This window comes from Bombyx mori, chromosome 18, assembly GCF_030269925.1.
Source record: "Bombyx mori chromosome 18, ASM3026992v2".
In the NCBI taxonomy this organism is placed as follows: Eukaryota; Metazoa; Arthropoda; class Insecta; order Lepidoptera; family Bombycidae; genus Bombyx; species Bombyx mori.
This window is the reverse complement of record NC_085124.1, coordinates 9,239,062-9,253,702: the sequence shown is the minus strand read 5'-3', so window position 1 is coordinate 9,253,702 and position 14,641 is coordinate 9,239,062. Positions and strand designations below refer to the sequence as shown.

At 34.6% G+C, this 14,641-nt stretch overlaps 1 protein-coding gene across 2 annotated transcripts in view; it reads left to right on the top strand.

Moving 5' to 3' along the window:
* LOC101740596 (activating transcription factor 3) overlaps positions 1 to 14,202 on the top strand; it is a 67,851-nt gene extending 53,649 nt beyond the window's left edge. Inside the window, exons 2-7 of one of the 2 annotated variants that reach the window (XM_004928243.5) lie at positions 405 to 877; positions 4,299 to 4,388; positions 7,336 to 7,494; positions 7,630 to 7,695; positions 10,055 to 10,213; positions 10,846 to 14,202. In XM_004928243.5, coding sequence (XP_004928300.1) covers positions 617 to 877; positions 4,299 to 4,388; positions 7,336 to 7,494; positions 7,630 to 7,695; positions 10,055 to 10,213; positions 10,846 to 11,388 — 1,278 coding nt within the window. In that variant the 5' untranslated portion in view covers positions 405 to 616 and the 3' untranslated portion in view covers positions 11,389 to 14,202. The remainder of the gene's footprint in view (positions 1 to 404; positions 878 to 4,298; positions 4,389 to 7,335; positions 7,495 to 7,629; positions 7,696 to 10,054; positions 10,214 to 10,845) is intronic. The other variant, XM_012692148.4, reaches the window with a different exon arrangement.
* Positions 14,203 to 14,641: the final 439 nt, after the last annotated feature.

The following is a 14,641-nucleotide window of genomic DNA, read 5'->3' as shown; positions in this document are numbered from 1 at the left end:
TCTATGTCGGAGAGCACGTTAATTGACTAATCCATGTACGTCCTTGCATTCGGTCGAGTTAATTCCCGACGATACCGCGCCCGTTCACGAACCGCGAACAATAGACGCGTTACACGGAAGAGCGTTAAAATTAAGCCGTAAACAAAAAAAGCGCGTAGTTTGAATTTTATGGCCAGCATTCAATTGGGAACTGTAAAAAGCGTTTTATTGGAGCAGCATCCTGGCTGTGGGGCCGGGATTTTTCGACGGGTATAATTAAAAATTTGGTCGCTTCGGTAAATCTGTAGGGCGTCTCAGATCCATCTGATGCCAACGGGACGTCCACTGCCTTTAGCTACTACAATAACGAAACCGCCACAACTGTTTTATTATTTTGATTCATGATAGTTTTTTTTTTGTTACAGGTCTAATTACAAAAGTTACCCGTGAAGACTTCTGTTAGAGGAGACTTTCAAGTGCCATTCGTACCCAGTTTACCAGACAGTGATTTAGTGATAGTGTTTACCCGTGATATTTAGACTTAGTCTAAAGTGTTAGTACCAATAATTTTGTTTGAAAAGTTACCAAAATAAAATAAAATAAAAAAACAACAAAACTGGCTCCTTACAAGGATATAATGAACGCAACGAGCATGAGCTCTACTATACCGACAATTAAATGTGAGGATACATCGCCATCGCCGGTTGCTTTAGGATCTGACGGAGAAAGTGGAACGTACAATTTGAGTGTTAATGTGAATCTAAGTGCTGCTATGATAAACATGCTGACCGCCGAGGGAACAAATACTACGCTTCGTACGCCGGAGATTGTAAACGATGTCATCACCATGACAAACCCCCTGGACCAGTATAATTACGAAAAGAATTCCAGTTTCAAGGTAATTAATTAGTAATTAAATTTATTTGCAACTAGCGACCAGCCCTCGCTTCGCTTCGGAAACTGTAATTTATTATTGATTTCTCCACTATTTAATGGATGTTATTATACATATAAACTTTCCTCTATCTATTAAAAAAAACACATCAAAATCCGTTGCGTAGTTTTAAAGATTTAAGCATACATAGGGATATAGTAGGGACAGAGAAAGCGACTTTGTTTTATACTATGTAGTGAAGAGTAGCGTTAAAAAATTAGAGTACAAAAAATGCGACTAAAGTTTCTTAATTAAAATTATATTGATATTAAAGTGTATGGGTTTAAAATTATTTTTTCAAAATAATAACTAAATTATCTGTGGTGAAAGATTTTCGTTTTTTAAGTCCAAGTTATAAATATATTTTTTTGTACACATACCAAATTAAAAATGTAATGCAGTAGTAACATTGTCGATGCTCATGAGTGACAAAAATAAATTTAGTTTAAGTTGATCAAGATAGCCTGTCCTTCGGTGACAATAAAAATAGAACTAAGAATTTAACATTTAATTTAAAACTTTCAGTAGCGTAAAAATGTATATTTTATTTGTATGTATGTATGATGTTTGTATGTCTTTCTTTGTACAGATCGATTTAGGGTAATCTAAACGCTAACTAATAATTTAATCGGTCAGTAAATAAATAACTTCAATCGCTTCTCATTGTCGATTCTTAGAACAGTACGCAATCGCAATGCAGTGCATCCTTCCCGCGCTTAGGTCACATCCAACCTCGTCTAGAATGTAAATAAGCGTTACAGGTATTTTGAGCTGTTGCCAACATTGAAACCACATAACCCGACCACGTGATCCCTTCCCCCATATAACCATTGGATAATACTTTTGCTGTCATCACTAACAATTGGGACAATGTATGCAAAAAATATAACTGATTTTTTTTGTTTAGTTGTGCTGACATGCTCACGGCTCACCTGGTGTTATAATCCGGAGCCCATAGATATCAACAACGTAAACGCGGCCTTGATGGACGAGTCCTAAGTCCCAGTTTTTAGTAAAACGGCTGCTCAACTGTTCGAATCGAAACGCGTTAATTGCTTCACGACAGAAATAGGCGGGGTGGTTGTGCCTACCCGTCTGGGCTCACAACACGCCCAGTGAATTGTAATAATTGGGGTATTTGCACTGCTTAACTTCCAGATCAGGCTTAACCTTTGTGATCGTTCCAACGACCTGGCTGTTCTTCGAAAGAATACTACTAGCTGAATAAATTTATATCGTCGATCATTATGATTTCTTGATTTGAATCTTAAAGTAAAATCTTCGATTCTTTTATTATTCCTGTACATTACGCGTTAGCTGTTTGTTGAGTTTTAAATTAGTACTGCCGATGGGTAAGCAACATGAGGTCATGCACCTATTGCAGTCGATTTACACGAGAGAGCTAGACTCGTCGGCGCCGCAACACTTGATATCTGGTTATCTATATTTAGTTACAACACTATCTGTCTTATCGACGGCTGATGAGTAAAAACAGGGTTGCCGAATATTAGTTTAAAATACTCCCGCGCAATTCGTGACTGTCAGCTACTGAGCTTTTGAGAATGTATTTGCGTTAGATATTATATTTTCCAAGTACCTGCCTTGTGATCATATTTTGATAGTTTTATTTAATTTTATGAGATTATTACTTCACACTTAAAGTATTTGTTTAACGCATACTGGACTGACTATGATTAGATTCGTGATTTACTGTAGAAATACATGAAAAGCGAAAGGTTGGTACTTTTAGGTCTGTAGTAAATTTTAATTTTTGTTTAATTTTTTTCACTTCTATGTAACCAGTCTATGCGGGTAGCCCTACACGTACACAGTGATCTGGACAGACACGATTTAATCCAGTTTTCTCAGGAAAAACGTCAAGGCTGAATTTAGGTGTTGGATCACTTTTAGAAATATTGTGCGGCATCTGCTAATTAGAAGTTAATCGATTCCTAGTTCCTTCGGCAAGTTCATTTTCTTTTCGAAATTAACATTTTAATAATAAAAAATACTTTAAATATATTTTTTATTTTACTGTCAATAAGTTTGAACAAAAAATAAAAATTGTACATTGCAGGATAGATGTTCGCGCATTTGACGGAATTTATTTATATTCGCTGTTAAAGTTTCTCGATTTAATATATCAAAAGAGAAAAATGAATTCCCACACATGCAAAAGTTAATTTGTCATTGCCCTTTATTGTTAACTAGAATATATATATTTGTTGCATACTAAACAATCCAGAGCGGAAAGAAAACAATGGGCCATGTACGGCTAATTGTATAATTGTGCTATAAATTAGAAAAGCCCAATGCGGCTAGTGATCACCAGACTGTTACGGGAAGTAATTTAGTTGAACGCTTTTAATACTCAGTTAGTTATTCGACATCTCTACGTAAAAGTGCACTGGCATATTATGAGGTACTACATACATTTTACTGGTGGTAGGACCACTTGTGAGTCCGCGCGGATAGGTACCTGCCGCACTGCCTATTTCTGCCGTGAAGCAGTAATGCGTTTCGGTTTGAAGGGTGGGGCAGCCGTAGTAACTATATTGAGACTTTAGAACTTATATCTCAAGGCGTGTGGCGCATTTACGTTGTAGATGTCTATGGGCTCCAGTAACCACTTAACACCAGGTGGGCTGTGAGCTCGTCCACTCATGTAAGCAATAAACAATTAAAAAAAGGTACATACGGAGACATGTGAGTTCGGTTGTCGTATATGTGAAGTGGAATTAACAAAAGAGCTTAGCCCGGTTAGAGCTTCGTTGTCTTGGTGATTAGCAGATCTTGTAAAATGTATAAACAGGTACCACCCTCTTGCCTCTTTCCTGAGAAATCAAATCGGTTTTGAGGATTGAGATGATCACACATAAATTTAATTTGTTCGTGGCTTCAGTACTTGCTTATCAACAGGTGACTCTGTAAGTTCGTCTAACATACATCTTCTTATCTTCTCTCTTCTTATATAAATAAAAATGAATTACTGTTCGTTAGTCTCGCTAAAACTCGAGAACGGCTGGACGGATTTGGCTAATTTTGGTCTTGACTTATTTGTGGAAGTTCACAGAAGGTTTAAAAGGTAGATAAATTAATGAAAATGTTCGGAATTAAATAAAAATAACAATTTTGTTTTTCCTTTGATGTGTCCCTCGTCGGACGGATTCCTTTTGTTTGTTTTAAGTATATTTTATGCAAAAGTTTAGGTCTTTTATTTATCGATTGAGGCACTACGAAGTCTGCCGGGTCAGCTAGTCTTAAATAAGAAGATAAAACATAATATTGCTTATGGTGATGATGTGAAGGCTATGTAACAAATAATATAATCGAAGTAGACGGTTGCGTTTGGCCAAATCGAACTCATTTCCCTACGTCTTTTCAGAACGGAAGCGGAAATGACTCCAACTCTTCGATGTCTAATGGCTCGTCGGCCACATCACCGTCTTCAAGCACTCCGCCCAGCATACAGAAGGTAAAATAATATAAGGACAAACTCATTTTGAAAGTATTCATGGTACACATGAATTTATTAATCGATAAACTTTTAAGATTAAGCCTTCGTTTATTTATTCATTGAAATAATATTTAGAATTACCTTTTTACCATCATAATAATATTTTCTTAAAATATTGATAATCACCCGAGGTCAGAATTTATTATAAAAAGTTATATACTTAATGCCTTCACAAAAAACGTTCGAGGCTTAGTCTATTAGTGTTTTTTTTTTCATACTGCTCTCTTAATACATTGTTCAGAAAGCAACAATAGATGTATTTGGATACAAAAAAATTAAGACATCGCTCAAAACTGTATGACGTTTCGTAAAAAACAACTTCACGGCCGTTCTGATTTCGCTCTGTGTTATGGTAGACGCCTAATTTAATTATCTTCATTCAAAAACGTCTGAGAATAGATAGAACACATGAATTCGTACCTCGTCTGATAGACAGTGAAGTGTTATGTGGCACGAAGGCCCGTGGTTTGTGGTATTGTGCGGACTTGACTAACTTTGGGTGCGTTTAAAAGAATATGCAACTAAGGGTAGTTTCAAAACATTAAATACTTTTGTTGGGTCTATTTAAGCACAGTGGCATTGAACAAACAATTTAGATAATAATATGAATAATTCCTTATTTTTTTATTGCTTAGATGAGTGGACAACCTCACAGCCCACCTGGTGTGAAGTGGTTATTGGAGCCCATAGACATCTACGGCGTAAATACGCCACCCACCTTGAGATATAAGTTCTAAGGTCTCAGTGTAGTTCCAACGGCTGCCCCACCCTTCAAACCGAAAGGTATTACTGCTCTACGGCATAAATAGGCAGAATGGTGGTACCCGTGCGGACTCACAAGAGGTCCCCACAATTAAAAATTATTATAAATATTTACAGATATCAGTCAAATATCTTTATTTAAAGTCAAAACAATTTCTTGTTACTTAATATTTGAAATTCACATTTTACAAACCACTTTTATGATTACTTTTCAGCAGTCTAAGCTGGTCTTTTTTTAGTAGTCTTACCTAATATACCAGACTAAGTTGCGTGAGTAAACCTCGATCTATCTTTGCATTCTTTAAAACGATTAGCATTATTTGCGGATCAACAATTGGCAAGCCGCATGCAATCAAAACATATTTTCAACGTGCAAAGCTATCTAATGAGTAGGCTTCTGTGACCTCGCATTCAATTAGCATTATTAGCTACCTGCCTTTTGAATAGAACGAATATTTTGGCATTCAATTCTATACCCACACTGGCTATAGTATAATATTGATCAGATTAAAATGTTTTATCGATGAACGAAATAATTTTTATCTTCTGCGAAAGAGTTCTACGGGGCAAGACTTGGTAATTACTGGTTTAATTATCTATTTAGGTACTTAGTCAATACTTCGTCACGTTCCCATTATAAATCGACGAACTCCGAGAGAACGTAATCGAAAAATTGATATATACAATAGGTACAAAGATTATCCTAGTAGAAGTTCAATTATTTATATCAAATACTATTGGTTTCATGTATTTGGGTTGATGCCATGTATCATTAACGCAATCTGGGTGTTACATTTACTGTCACAATGAAGCATGGCTTCCAGATAATGATGAGAGGTTGACTTTTCAATTAAAATGCCTTACACTAAACTGAACCGTCACTGTTCTGCAAAAGATATTGTAAGGCTAGACGTGTGTAGGTAATTAATATTACCAAAGTTAGTAATTACAAATTATCAGAAATAATAATCTGTAATTACAATCTATACGCCAAGTAGTTTTATAATTCATTCGAGTGATTCGTAATTGAATGTTTCATAATGAAAAAGTGTCTGAATGTGATTTTAATAACGACACATATTTTCTACCATTGAACAATTGTATTATAGTAATTCTCAATAATAAAGTTGAATAAAATGCAATTATGCATTTTCGTATCGCCATACTTTAGCATTAAATCTTAGTCCTATTACTACTTTTAAAGTCTTTCATAGTTTATCAACAAAAAACTACTTATTCTTGATATTGTCTTGAATACATAAAATAAATAAAAAACAAAACACATGAAAATACTCAGTTTAGAATCTTATTTAAACATAACGGGTTTTATTAGTGTCTTTAAATCGTCAACAATTTAGTGTGGCATTTTGTTTACCACGATATATCTTCGTTATAAAATTTTAGTTTATTTATTACTTGTACTTCAGTCATACGTAATTTTTAATGAGTTTGTAATATTTTTTTGTGTGTTTATTATGTCAGTTTATTTATTTCATGTGGTTAACGCTAACGCTACACTTGCAATGTAGTACATCTTCCATACGACCTTGATGTAATCATCACATCGAGGTGAAGTGACCGTGAATCACGATATTAAAAAATACACGCACGACCCACACATATTAATTCACCGGGATATAATTGTAAAGTTTATAGAACGCATTCGCACTCATTATGCTTTTATAATGCAAGAATGGAACAGGTATAGTTTACAATGTTACGTAATGTTTATGAGGACCTCCGATTTTATGTAGTCGATGATTTATTTATTGCAACGTTTTATTTGAACGCTTTAAACATGTAATTATTATGAAGCGATGGGTATTAACTTCGGATGTATTATTATTCAGTGGAGGCTCCTTCAAAATTACATTTATATCCGTGATTTTATTATAGCGGAGCGGTGTTAAGAAGATTACTAGTATGACGATTTATTATTTAGCATAACAGAGACTTATGTAAGATTTTCTTAAAAAAATATAACTCAAATGTCATATTTGAGTTAATTAAAACAGAAAATACTAGCGGAATATTATTTTTGGAGAGTAAACGTGGTTCCAGATATGTACCTCATTGTAGTTCTGTTTTTCGCGGCATTTCTAATTGAATTGTAACATTAAAACGTATTTCATGCATTTTTCAGACGTGCTCGGAACTTATCAAGGCTGGCCTGAAACTGTCCATTGAATCGAAACGCAAAATGTCCGGTAGCGATACAGACGTCAGCGTGAAACGACTCAAAAAGGAAGAAAGCGATGAAGATTACGATAGCAGTCACACGCAACAAGCCAAAAATGAAGGGGTAAGAATTAAACTCTTAGTTACCGTTGCATTAGGACCAACGCTAACTTTGCAGTTTCGGTCGATCGACTGTAAATACCTTGAAACTCTGGCGGATGGACGAGGATTTATTGTAAGCAGCAACCCTTGGTTACAGAACAACAGGACGACCGATAGCCATCAGGAACTGTGTGATCTACTTGACTCAATGTATACGGGAAAGGTAGGAATGATTCGTAGTGACGGTCGACCGACTTTACACTGTTTTTATCATTTATAAATGTGTTTTTAAGAAGCGCCGCGTAGAAACAAGACTTGGCAATCTAATCGCCAGTCTATGATATTGACTAATCCAAGGTGAAACTGTTGAACAGTTAATATTGTTATTTGGATAATTATATATAAAAAAACACTTAGTTATAAACGAATAATATAGGATTTAAATGAAAGTGAAGTTGAAGGCTATAATTTTTCTTAGCAGTGTTAATGGAGAAAGTTTGTTTGTAAATAGAGATAGAATGGTTATTAAATAAAAATATGTGTGGTGTCGTGGGACACCGGATAGGAACGAAGTTCCTTATTATAAAAAATATTAATTTTAAGTTCTATTCGAGGTATAAAGAAAATAATTATTCGGGTATACATTTTTTATTATGATTTTTTTATTGATAAAAAAAGAGATTACAAAACAAATTAATATACACTCAAAACAATAATCATCGAAATCGGTTGGTGTGATATTGAGTTATTGAGTTATTTATCTATTTGTCGCGCACGTACTTAATGCAAATTTAAGGCTTATATGGTTTTCTCATGGATACTATTATCAGAACTGGACTAAACTGAGATCACACGGAAAGCGTCAGCTTTCTAATAAAAAAAGAATCATCAAAATCGATTCACCTAGTCAAAAGTTATGAGGTAACAAACACAAAATCTTACGTTACAGACGTTTTTTCCCGGTTAGGGTACCCCTCCGCATAGTCCCATAAGGAACTTGTTCCAAAAAAAACTAGTATCGAATTAAAAAATTAAAAAAATAAAGATACACGTGCTTAGTGCCTTAAATGTTAGAAACATTACTTATCTACACTCAAACCGGTACAGCTGAGGTCTGCACTCGACAAAAACTTAAAATCATTGAATACCTACGGTTCGTACCCGTTAAGGCGGTGGATTGCGCTGTCAGTCACAGTCCATTCATAAATCAATCATAATCAATACGAGTATTGTCAACTACTGGCGTTTTTAGATCGTCACAAATGAAATGCTAACTGAATCTAGTTCTAAAGTCAGCTATCTTCGAACTGGGCAACAAGAAACAATCTTGATAATGATAAGCTCAGTTAATTGAATAGAAAGTCGTTTTTATCAGCGCAGACAGTAAGATGGTTTGTTGTGTAGAATACAACACCCGGCGGGCTGTAATTCATTTGCAAGTCTCCAACATATTAAAAACTTAAAAGTAACTATTTTAGCCAATACATAAATTCATTCTTATGTATTTTTTCCGATTTGTCTATTCCTCTTAGTTTTACCACTAATTCACGTATCAAACAACGAAGAGTAATATTAATTAACCGCAGAATTCTGTTTCATTGAAGATGTTCTATGACTATTAGTTCCTAGGAGTCATGTTCGCAATTGTGTCACATTAAAATTTAATTTAATTTATAACAATATTCTATCCGCATACATAAACGCACGTGAATAAAACGTTTATTGCATCACGTTTTATTATCCTATGTTTATATTAATATTATAGAGCTCAACGCCTACATTTTTTAATCCTTGTCATAAATAGTCGATCTTGGAAACTAAACAGCTAATAATATACCAGCCATTTGTGATGACTTACATTTTTAAATATCGATTTTCATTTTGGTTTTTGAATTCATCGTTAACTTAAGACAGTGTTAAATGATTCGAATGAGGAATCGATTTTATCGATACGATCCTGTGAGATTGTACATTTTGCTGTCCACAAAATGAGGTGCCATGGTTTAAAGGAAAACCTTTAACTATGCACGAATGATTGCTAATACTGGTGGACTGTTGCATTCATAATTCAACGGTTCGATTGAAGTTTTACGAGCCGACGAAGAAGGCATCGCAAATGTAGACATGGCAGGCACTTCACTTCCTGAATTTGAAAGGCTTTGGCATTGAGAAATTATATGCATATCGATTACGTGGGTAGGCTGCAAGGAGTCTATTTGAATACGTTCGGTTTTACAAATTTAATTTAACCAGTACTGTCTTAAAGATCATTTCCATTGCGTTTTGATAGTGGAATTGTTATATAGAATCGACAGTTTATCTCTATTAGAAGGGTGGGGTAGCCGTTGTAACTATACTGAGACCTTAGAACTTATATCTCAAGGTGGGTGGCGCATTTGCGCTGTAGATGTCTATGGGCTCCAGTAACCACTTAACACCAGGTGGGCTGTGAGCTCGTTCACACATCTAATCAATAAAAATAAATAAAAAGTCGTTAGAGAGCGATCTTCCCCAAACCAATTTTAGTTGTCATATAGATCTTCTTTCAAAAATATCTCATGGTCTCGTTTTTTTTTTCATAGCTAACACCGGAAGACGAAGAACGGAGGCGGCGTAGAAGAGAACGGAATAAAATCGCGGCTACAAAGTGCAGAATGAAGAAACGGGAGAGAACCGTCAACTTGGTCACGGAGAGCGAGGTCCTCGAAAACCAGAATATTGATCTCAAAGCACAACTGAAGGTACTACTTTTTTATTTAGATTATATTAATAATACATCTTATTACTCACTACTTCAAATATATTTTGTTTGTCGAATATTTTTTTATGTTCAAATAAAATGTATCTAAATCTAATCAGTCGTATGAAATATCCGGTATTTATATTGTAACTTCTACGTTCTACGACTTAAAAGCAAAGCAGTACTTAAAGCTTGGACAAGGCTTCTGGTTTGTAAAGTACTGCTTTCATTTCTGGGTCAGAGCTCCCAAATACTGGCTTGGTCAGCGACTTGGATGTGCCCCTGTCGTTGCTGATGTCCATAAGCGACAAAGACTATTTACGATCAGATGGATTGTATGCTCGTCTGCCTAAAGGCAAAGAAAACAACAACAAATCACATCGAACACATTAATTTCCTCTAGGAAGAACGGACAAAATGATTTTTTTACAAACACGTATCCGCTCAAGGTAATTTAGGTGGAAACATTTCGGTGCATCGAATTATTTTATCAGCCGTGACGCTAGCAGTCACTGATAACGGTAAAGTCAAGTAACCACTCATTAATGTTAATTGCGCTTGCTATAGAAAGCCCGATAAGGACACTTGATAAAATTCAAGCAGATGTGTGACAGTTAATAAATATTGTTATAGGATTTGGAAGTTCAGAAGCGGCAGTTGATTGACATGCTGTCGCTGCACGCCGCATCGTGTGTCAAGAACAATTCAACAACGAGGCAATCGCCTACAATGCAGTACAACATGATTCGTTCTTACGATTCTCCATCAACATTCCCCTCTTCGTTTGAAGCACACTCGCCATACATCCGACCCGAGTCCGCGAACATACTCGCATCAAGTTACACTTGCGCTACGCCGATAGGTGATTCTTCGGTGGACACGATTTCATCGCTGGACTCTATTTACCCGGCGCAGCAGTTGATTGAACAAGAATACAACAGGCCCGACAGCGTCCTTAGCCTAACTCCAACCTCGGATCCCAATTTCGTGACCACAGACGGGTTCCTGCCCAAAGCCACGAACCTCCTCATTCCGATTGACGCAGAGCAGGAATACTACGATCCTGATGTGAATTATAACTTGGCGAGCAATCAACAGTGCCATACTTATCCCGGATCGGCTGCAGATGCACAGACTAAAATCAACAACGGCCTGAACGATGGGTGTCTCGTTTAGTTTCGGACACATCCGTCGATCACAGTTCATTTTTGTCGGGTCCAAAATTTCTTTCGACACGTATACGTATATTTTAAGCTTTGGATATAAAATTCGAAATAGAGTATCACCGTTTAATTGTAATTCGCCTTGTCTTCTTTTATATACTAAAAAGTGTCGCACGAAAAATCACATAATCTGGTAGTGACGTGAATTGATCGTAAAATTTATATTTACCATTCATCAGTGTGTCATGTGCCGTAAATAAGTCATAATAGACGTTCTATTACATAGTTCATTAAAATTGTTGTCAATAAAACCGTTTTATCTCGTAAATAACAAAAACATAAAAGTTAAATGGACGGAGAATTTATTTCGAAACGCATTCGTATGTCTACTGTGTAGAGCAACAATGTAGAGTTAGTGTGATGCCTGTTATAACTGCGATTTTTTTGTCGTAAGAAATAAGATGTTTTTGTGTAAAATTCAAGGTGCTTCTAATTTCAACACTAAAGCATTGAAATGAGATTTGTTTATTGTTAAAAAGCGTTGTGAGAAGTCACATTTACTGTCTTATAACATTCAGATGTGAACTGTGAAACAGTTCTTTAGGTAGGTCCATTAAAATATATTATTTAGATGTTAAAACCTAACAATTACCATGTTTGTTTTAATTTCTTTCAAGTTCTATAATTTTGCTTTGATTCGTTTTAAAATGTTTGGTTTTTGAAAGATCTGATTATTTTTGTATGGTGCAATTTAGTGTACGAGTAGTTGGTGTTTTTTTTTTATCACTACCGATTTATGGAATATTAAATTTACTGCCTTCTATTGAAATCTTAGACGCATAACGTAGTTCTAGTCTAAGGAAAATAAAGAAAAAAGAAACGCCCAAATCAAGGAATACATTTATAAAAATAGCATCACATAAATATTGTATATACATAGTTTAAATGTTTAGTACAAAAACATTTTGAATACCTCCTGTTAAGATTCCAAATCGTAATAGTTTTGTTACAGATTCATATTATTTTATATTTTATAATTCCAGAATATAAATTCGTTATTGCATGTAAGATAGTTTATAGATTAAGGTGCTTTAACTCAGGATAAATCGTGATATAATATTTGTTTTAAGCATTATAATGTTGATTACTAATTTATAGAGGCGGTATCCATTATTACTTTTAAGATTCCATATTTTAATAAACTCGATTATGAATTATTGAAACAATTGTTATTCTTATACATCGTGAATGTGAAAGAAAGAAAGGACTGAATTTAATGGCCTTCATACATATATGTACAGTTGATACTTATATAGTTTTTCGAGCTTGCGATGTGCAGTATCGAATTATCCCGCAAAACATTGTAAAATTTATATTTTGTTATGAAAGATAATACGTTTACGTGTTACTTGTTTAACGATTTAACCCAAAAGATAGCAATCTAATATAAAGTCGTAGACGTAATAATAAGGGTTTGTACGTTGTCTTCCTCGGGCAGATAATAAAACGAACAAAAATGAGTAAGACGAAAAGTCAGTTAAAAAAAAATGAGAATTCAGGATTCGATCCCTGAAACGTGCCTTTGCAACCAGTGATCCTAGTCCATGCGGCCTTACCATCGTAGCGTACGGTCAGTCGCGTTAGCATTTATTTTTGTACTGTTGGTCTTGTTGTTGTGATAAAAATACATTATTTATTAACGCAGAGCACAATAACTTTGTTATTTCTTGTACAACAAGATTGCAGAGTCTCCCATGTTTATGTAACATGAATCCATACATAATAAGGACATTTGTTGACGCTTTTAAGACATAGTTCTACCGAAAATTTGGCGCTGATATATTATGTTATCGGATTTAAATTTTGACTTGTATAAATCACCATGCCTGTAATTCAGACATATATTAAGACATCAACCTAAGATAGCCTTTTTCTTTCAAAAATCGACACGATAACGATTAATAGGCATATAGTCTCATCACGTAGTATGAAGTGTCTTAAGATATTAGACATTTTTTTCGTAAATTGTCATTGGATTATCGTGTCGGTATTATCGTTCTACACTTCTGTAGTTGTACTGTTTTGTCGGTCTATGTTGCAAACTTGTAAGGGACTGATTTGTCTATGTCCATTGAAATTTCTAGAAGTTATTAGCTTTTGTTGTTTGATTGTACCGTCGTAGTAATCTTATGTTTAAGATTAACTTTAGAAGGTATAGTTTCGGAATATGAAGAATGGTTACTTTGTTTTTTAATCCATCACTATTGTTCGTAACTTGAAATCAATGTGTTATTTTTCCTAATTTCATTACTGTTAAAGACTTATTGAATGAAATATGTGTTTCATATGAATGTCGATCACAAGTTCCCTGTATTTTTAATTTTCCTATTTTTTGAGGAATTTCATAAATACATTATAATTTGGTTGTAAGAAGTAAAGATTTAGTATTATCCACCATTTATTTAACGATTGTTATTAAATAGTTAAGATTTTACCATTCTGTATCTATAATCTTCAACTTATATTACGTTGTTAAGTCTTTTTATTACTACGCTGTACTAACTACGCTTTGATTTTTATAAATTTAGGTAACTACGAAATTTTTTTGAAATGTTATGTCACAAAGTGATTTCTGTATTAACTTATTCGGCTGTCTGTTATTGGTATAAACGTTAAATTTCATAAAATGTTGGAAGATAGTTTACGTAAGTGTTGTAAACATTATTTGTACCTGCTTCTTGAATACTTACCTAATTATATAGATATTTTGACAGTCAAAGCAAAATTATTGTGCTTATATATCGAGAATAAATCATATTATTCCATATTGAATATGTTTGATTTCCGAATCTCGCGAACCTGTTTAAATACATGTTGATAGTTATGGGTACGTTGTAGGACTACTAAAGGCTTACTAGCGGTTGAAGGTGGAAGACAAATGCTACTGATAAAATGTTTACTACCACCAGTAAATACGCAAATTATAATTTTGCGGGTTTGATTTTTATTAAAAGATGTTATTCCTTCACCGTAGAAGTCAATTGTGAACATTTGTTAAGTACGTATTTCATTAGAAAAATTGGTACCCGCCTGTGGGATTCGAACACCGGTGCATCGCTAGATACCAACGCACCGGACGTCTTAACCCGACGACTAAGACTAAATATGTGTTCATGCCAAATGTGACAGCTATCACTTTACCAAGATGGCCGCTATGAGCTGTCAAAGTTCGAGCGTCCCTATTGAAAAACCCTTTAAAAATAAAT